This window comes from Kryptolebias marmoratus, linkage group LG2 (assembly GCF_001649575.2).
Source record: "Kryptolebias marmoratus isolate JLee-2015 linkage group LG2, ASM164957v2, whole genome shotgun sequence".
In the NCBI taxonomy this organism is placed as follows: domain Eukaryota; kingdom Metazoa; phylum Chordata; class Actinopteri; order Cyprinodontiformes; family Rivulidae; genus Kryptolebias; species Kryptolebias marmoratus.
In genome coordinates this window covers 2,454,829-2,462,166 of record NC_051431.1, presented here as the reverse complement: position 1 = coordinate 2,462,166, position 7,338 = coordinate 2,454,829, and the positions used below count along the sequence as shown (strand labels likewise).

At 44.2% G+C, this 7,338-nt stretch overlaps 1 protein-coding gene across 3 annotated transcripts in view; it reads left to right on the top strand.

Annotated features, from left to right (window-relative positions):
* The window catches only part of LOC108250688 (mitogen-activated protein kinase kinase kinase kinase 5), a 42,403-nt gene extending 35,929 nt beyond the window's left edge, over nt 1-6,474 (top strand). For all 3 annotated transcript variants that reach the window (XM_017440687.3, XM_017440686.3, XM_025002687.2), the window contains exons 19-32: nt 263-416; nt 633-727; nt 1,868-1,909; nt 2,013-2,091; nt 2,175-2,251; nt 2,363-2,423; nt 2,772-2,874; nt 2,955-3,013; nt 3,387-3,490; nt 3,666-3,843; nt 3,947-4,015; nt 4,812-4,904; nt 5,749-5,875; nt 5,944-6,474. In XM_017440687.3, the coding sequence (XP_017296176.1) occupies nt 263-416; nt 633-727; nt 1,868-1,909; nt 2,013-2,091; nt 2,175-2,251; nt 2,363-2,423; nt 2,772-2,874; nt 2,955-3,013; nt 3,387-3,490; nt 3,666-3,843; nt 3,947-4,015; nt 4,812-4,904; nt 5,749-5,875; nt 5,944-6,040 (1,338 nt within the window). In that variant the 3' untranslated portion in view covers nt 6,041-6,474. The remainder of the gene's footprint in view (nt 1-262; nt 417-632; nt 728-1,867; nt 1,910-2,012; nt 2,092-2,174; nt 2,252-2,362; nt 2,424-2,771; nt 2,875-2,954; nt 3,014-3,386; nt 3,491-3,665; nt 3,844-3,946; nt 4,016-4,811; nt 4,905-5,748; nt 5,876-5,943) is intronic.
* The last annotated feature ends 864 nt before the right edge of the window (nt 6,475-7,338 follow it).

Genomic DNA, 7,338 nt, shown 5'->3' with positions numbered 1-7,338 from the left:
GGGTTAGGGTCTCCTCAGGGTTTGAGGGGTTAGGGCCTTTTGGCCCTGGACTAGGGTTAGGGTCTCGTCAGGGTTTGAGGGGTTAGGGCCTTTGGGCCCTGGACTAGGGTTAGGGTCTCCTCAGGGTTTGAGGGGTTAGGGCTTTTTGACCCTGGGCTAGGGTTAGGGTCTCCTCAGGGTTAAAACATGGCAGAAAATGGGCCTCTGTAGGTTTTACCAAAACACTTAATTTGATGTTTCTGTTTTTTGTTTCCGCCTGCAGCCCAAAGCTCGGACCAGCTCTGAAGAAAGCATGGCGGGGGAAGACGATCGAACAAGGAAGCCCTGCTCTCTGTACGCCCCCTCGCCCCTCCTCAGGACCTCCAGCGGCACACATGTCCGACCCACACCCAGCCCACGGACCTCACGACACTCAGGTGAGCAAACGCTTTTATTCTGAAGGGGAGCGGATACCACGCTCCGTGTTAGAAACGAGAGGTGATGAAATATGATTCATAATAAAATATTAAAGACTAAAATTAATCTTTATTGTCTCACACTTTAGATGCAAAGCGCAGGTTTTTTCTTTTTATTTCCTCGTTGTTAAATTAACGCAGCGTTAATGACATTTCCTGGTCGTTTGTACGATTCAGATCCTCCATCGTTACCAATCCAGCTGAATGAGAATCGAGGAGACTCTCTTCCACCCGAACTTCCTCCAAAAGACTTCCGAAGGCGAAAACCAAAGGTACAGCAGAGGCTGAAGTTTAAAGAAAAATAAATAAATCTGAAACCGCCTAAGATTTCAAACCAAAATACATAAACAGAACATTTTTATTATATTCCTTTGGTCTTCTGTTCCTACTTTCTGTTTATTTCCCCCTTAACATTATTTGTCTTTTATTTTATTTATTTATACTATATGATGATTTTTCAGGCATTACAAAAGCTCAGGTTTTTTCTTTTTGTTTTTGTCACTCTGCAACGATTCATAAAACAGCACTCCACCACTAAAATAACAATAAAAATGTTTTGTTTGTTTGTTTTTCTTACTTAAATAAAATACAGCAGCTTGTATTTTATCAGTAAATACCTGATCTGGAAAATATATTTGTACTTGTTTTTCATTTACAACCACAATATTTGCTCCACTGTTGATCACTTTCAGGTCATTGTTATTATTCCAAGTTAAGCTAACTGCTGTTGCTAACAGCGTTAGCAGCTAGCATGTTTGCTGTTTTACAGTCCAAGACAAGCTAAGCTAATTATTATTGCTAACTGTTGTTGCTAACGGTGTTAGCAGCTAGCATGGTGACTGTTTTGCAGGTAACAGTTAATATAACTGCTGTTGCTAACAGCGTTAGCACCTAGCATGTTTGCTGTTTTACAGTCTAAGACAAGCTAAGCTAATTACTGTTGCTGTTGGTGATATCAGTTAGTGTTGTTTATTTTGCAATCAGTCACCAAGTTAAGCTAACTGGTTAACTAGCAGCTAGCACGGTTACCGTCTTTAGGTCCGTTTTAAGATTTACTTTTAAGACAGCCTCCATTATTACCATGAAATAAGCACGGAAACAGAAATAAATACACTTAGGAAAACAATAAAAACACAAATCTGAACTAAAAATTCAGTGATTTCAATGAAAAATGCTTTCTGAAATTAGTAAAAATCAAGATGAATACATTAACAGAAATTTTGTCATGTTTTAGAACCGTTTATAATTTGTGTTTAATTTTGATTTAAGCTATTTTTGCTCATCATATGAATATTTATAAATATTATCCTCTGATGACAGAGAAGCGGTGTGTCTGAGTTTCTTTGAAAAGTAGAAATATTTCTCATGACCAGAGACAGAAAATTAACTTTTTATTTCCTATTTGTTCTCAGGACTTTCCCGACTGTCCCAGCCCCATCTTAAAGAAACCTCCAGTGAGTTTTCAGCACTTTGTATAATAATAATTTGTTTGTGACGTCCCGCAGCTCGTTTTGAGCGGTTAGTGGTTCTAATCCGCCCGTCTCGCTCTGGCTCCAGGTCTACTTTAAAAAGATCTTCCACGGCAGCCCTCTGAAAATAAACTGCTCCACGACGTGGGAGAACCCTGCCTCCAAAGGTTGGCCGGTGGAGTAAAAGTTCTTCTTTCTTTGAGCCGACGGCGCTTCAGTCTGACCGTCCCGTTTCCTCTTCCTCCCTCAGAGCAGCATCTGATCCTGGGGGCCGAAGAGGGCATCTACACCCTGAACCTCTACAGCTCCGAGGCCACCATGGAGCTGGTAGGACCTTCATCGGACTCACTGCAGCCGGTTTACGTTTCAAACGAGCCGTAAGAATAAAAAAACAAACATCAGATCACTTCCTGAAGAGATGTGTTTGTTTTCTTCCAGTTGTATCCTGGGAAGTGTACCTGGGTCTACACCATTAATAACGTCCTCATGTCTGTATCAGGTACATACCATCTCACTTAACTTTGATTTTTATTTCAAATAAATGCTCAGAGCCAGAGTCAGGACCTACAAACTCATCTCTTTATCTAAATGAAGACATTTCAATCATTTAGTGTAGCTTTAGGAAGTTATTATAGCAGAGATGTTGCCTGTTCCATAGAACAACATGGCTGCCACCTGAGCGAGCACAAAAACGGCGACAGTTTAACAAATATTGAGCTAAATGTTGGTGTGGTAGTAGCTGAGAGTCATCTCAAACACGTACTCTGGTCCTGCAGAGCGTTAGCGTTGGCGTAAGCTGATTGTAGTAACTCTGGCGTTGAATCCGTACGTTTTTACGTGTTTGCAGGTAAATCTTGTCAGCTGCACTCGCACTCGCTGAAGGAGCTGTACGAACAGGCCCGGAGAGACCAGAGGATGGTCCCCTTACCGACCCACAGGCTCCTGTCCAGGTAACCATGGGCCCTGCTTCCACCAGCCTTTTATTTTGAAAGGATGAACTTCGGTTAAGGACGCTGTCTGGTTTGTTTAGGAAGTGTCCGGTGACGTGTAAAATACCTGACACCAAAGGCTGCAAGACCTGCTCCGCCGGTGAGTCCAGATATCCTTCATTTCAACAATAAAACCAACAAATTCTCTGTTTCATTTCCTGCTTTTATCACCGCTGTGCCACAATTAGTCATTTTTCAATATTTAGTTAATTTTAAATTCTCCACCTGAAAGCTTCAAACTGAGACGTAATCTGATGAAATTTGGCAGCAAGGTAGGTTTGCTGTTTGAAAACTTGATCTGAAAACAAGAATTCCTGAAGCATTATACGAAGGGATTTCCTGGCACTTACAGGATGAGTTTCAGTGGAAATAAAAGGATTGTTCCTGTGATCAAACTTGGATTTAAAGGTGGATTAAGGAGACTGTCAGGTTCTTCAGCCGCCCCGGCTCACGTTGGATGTTCTCCGTTTCAGGAGGGAACCTGCTGCACGGGAGCGTGTTCCTGTGCTGCGCGCTGGACTCCAGCGTGGTTCTGCTGCAGTGGTACGAGCCCATGCACAAGTTCATGCTGATCAAGGTGCGTGGGTTAAAACCAGAGTCAATCTGAGGCGGCTGAGGACGTTCAGACCTGTAGGTAGGACCAGACTGCGCTCAGAGACGGGTCTGAACGTCCTCGGGGACCTTCAGAGGAGGAGATGAACCTCAGGGTTTCCCTCTCAGACCCATAAAACCTTGCCTGTCGTTCCTCGCAGCATTTCGACTTCCCCCTCCCCAGCCCTCTGCGGGTGTTTGAGATGGTGTTGATGACCCATCAGGAGTACCCGCTGGTGTGTATCGGCGTCTCCCGGGGCTCGAACCCCAAAGTCCCCGTCAACGTCGAGTACATCAACCTGAACTCCAACACGTCCTGGTTCTTCAACGCCAGCCTGGGTACGACAGAACCAGATTAATGCAGTCTGAGCTCCCAGGACAGGGTTGGCTCATCACGATGTGTGTGTGTGTGTGTGTGTGTGTGTGTGTGTGTGTCTCACAGAGAAACCCTGCCCAGACGTAGTTCAGGTCAACCAGCTGGACAACAACACTCTGCTCGTGCTCCTGGAGAGTAAGTGATCCAAACATCTGCAGTCGGACCCCAGAACTGAAGCTCCGCTTTCCTGCAGCTTTTAGATCGACTCGTGGACGTTCTGCTGGAGAACCCGATGATTAACTGAATCAGGCGTGTTGGAGCAGAAACACCTAAAACCTCCAGGACGGCAGCGCCTCGAGGCCCGGAGTTCAGTTCAGATATCAATGAGATTAAAGTTCTTCTTCTTCTTCGGCTTCTTTTCGCCTCTTTATCCATCCAGAACCTGCCCGTCTTCAGAGGAACGTTTGTTGAATCAATTCGTTCTGACTTAAAAATGCTCCTAAACTCAGAGAGGGAACCAGAGTTGTGACGACGTGTAAGAGACGAGCTGCAGAACCTTTACCAGAACCTAACTTCCAGTTTGTTCTCAGCCTTTTGGTTGAATCTGCAGAAAATAATGTTTTAGCACAAACATCTCTTCTCTTCTCATCGATGGTTTTTAGTAAAAAGTGGAGAAAACTGAACAGGTTGGGAAAAAAAGAAAAGTCCTGTGGACACAACACTGGCTCATCCCTTGAGTTTAGAAGCTCTGAAATGATTCATTGATTCATAAAAACAAAAAAATAAAACATTCCTCTGAAAATGATCAGGAAAAGCAGCAAATATCCAGAGAACTGATGATCAGGGCCAAAGTTTACGTCCTAACAAGCTTTACATTTCTTAAAAGACTAACAGTTAGTGTTTGATCTGGAGCTGACGTGTATTTATTGACATTTGTTTTCCTGCTGACGTCTCAGATGTCCTCAGAGTCCTAACCCCGTCTCCTCTGCAGGGTCGGTCCACGTGGTCGGTCTGGACGGAGATCTGAAGAGCAACAAGCATCTTCCTCACGAAGCCACCTTCCCTCACGACGTGGACTCGATAGGTGAGGAGTTCTGTTTCAGGCCGGAGGACCGTTAAAAGGTACTTCGACGATCCGGTTCGGTTTCCGTCACGCCCGGCGGCTCGACCAGGACCAACGAACGATGACCTTCAGAGGCGGCTCAAAGAGACGACAGAAAACTGACCTGATTTATTTGATCAAATCAAGAAAAATTCAAACAAACAAAGAAATAAACCTTTTTAATGACCAAAACAAACAGAACATTAATATATAATACAATAATAACGATATCCTCCCTTTAAATACATATTTACAGACAAATAATCATTAATATTATTAACAGCTTGTATTACTATAAACTATAACTCTTCATTAATTTGAGTTTTAGTTTATTAAAAATAACAGATTTACTAAACTTTACTCCCCCACATTATAAAACAGAGACAGATTTATAATTTGATATAAAATTTAATAAAAACAGTTTTGATCTTATCAGGATAAATATGTGTTAAATAAATAAATGAAACGATCAGTTTCCTCTTTAATGAGCAACGATCACTTTTTATTCAGCTTCTGTCTCTTTAATTATCGTTAAACATTTCAGCTGTAAGACACAATGCTAACATTTTCCCATCTTTAATCATTTAATAATTTGATTTAATATCATATTTTTGTTTTCGTGCACCAACTGATTATGATGTTTTAGATTATTTTAAGATGCAGCTCATAGTTTTCTGTTTGAGGCTTATTATTCAGTCTGTTTCTGTCTGTCGCTCTTACCTTCGCGGTCAGGGAGTGACAGTGTGGTTACCACGGTGACCACAACGAGTCCCCCTTTGTCTCGATGAGCTCCTGATAGATTTTGTTAATTTTTTTGTCTCTTCAGTGCATTTTGAAGACACGATTTTGGCGTTTTGGCGTCACGGCTGGCAGAGGAGAGGGAGAGGATTCTCCGAGGTGCTGGAGGAAACGACGGACCACAGGAAGGTCTACAGGCTGGTGAAGTCCGACAGGTCCGTCCTGAGTCATTATTATTCTGAGTGTTCCAGCCTGCGTTTGACCTCTGACCTTCTCTCTGCAGGATGGTTGTCTTGGAAACGCGTCAAACTGAAGATCAGTCGGGTCTGTCCAACCTGTACCTCCTGGAAGTGGCTGAGAACTACGTTCTGCTGCCGTGACGCCCCGCCGCACGCCGCGCCGACTCCAGGCGCGATGGGAACCCTCCCGCCGCGTGCTGACGCCACGGCGGGATAAAAGACGACGCGTCCGTTAGCGCCGCCGCAGGATTTTACGTTTTTTGGTGGTTCTTTCCAACCGGAGGAGGAAGTGATGTGGCGAGGAAGACTGTGTCGTAGCTCTTACCCCTCCACCAGAGGGCGCCGCTCTTATTTATGCTTCGTTAAAGGTTCGTTTGTGAACTCCGGTCGGACTGGAGGTTTCAGAACCGAGGAAACCCAAACTGAAAAGTGCCACAGTATTACTGATCACAGCAGCAGCCTGCAGAGACTGACGGGCAGGAGGGACACGCCGCCGCCGCTGCCGCTGCCGCTCGCTGTTTTCTTCCCTGAATTTTCACTCTTCTTACACTCTAATAAAGTTAATTTACACAACATGACGTGAGCTGTGCTCATTTCGGGTGGGCTGAAATAATAATAATAAGATAAATTAAACCCTTTTATTTAATGTTTCATCCTGTATGGAAAGAAAAAAGACAATTTTAGTCAAAATTATGAAATACTGAGTCATAATTAGATGGATCTACTTTAATAATCCCAGCCTGGAAAATCATCCTGATGCAGAAACAGAAAAAATAGAACAAATAAATAAAAATGATCCAACACTGACTGATAAATGTACTCTAATTATGCAGAATATGAGTTAAAATGTGCAAAAACAAGACATAATGTCATAAAAATGAGACATTAAGTCAAACAGATACTAAGATGGAAATGTTTAATAATGTTTATATATGTGTGTATTTATGCATTTATATCCAAAAAGAAGTGTTAATTCTGTGATGTGTCCCCGGCTGTCCTCACCGGATGTCCTCCCTGCACCCCCCGGACACCCACGCGCCGTCACGTTACGCACGCCGGATGCTCGGAGCAGACACCGGGGCGAGGATGCAGCTCGCGCCGGCTCACAGGAGCTGCCTCAGCGGGTTCGTCCAGCAGCCGGAGGCGGTCCGGGACTAAAATGCTCCGGAGCGGACCGGGAGTTCTGGTCGGCCCGGCAGAGCCGTGCTCCTCTCCGTCGCTCCGTTTTTTGTCCTCGTAGCCTCATTTTCTTTTTTTTTTTTAAATCAGTGTTATTATTTCCAGGTCAGAATCCGTGTTTCCTGTGCGGCTCGTCGGCTCTAAAGATGGCCGGAGATGGCGGCGCTCTGAAGGATATCAATGAGATTAAATCCCAGTTCCGGACCAGAGAGGGCTTCTACAAACTGCTCACCCTCTCCGACTCGCAGCAGCGGGGCGGG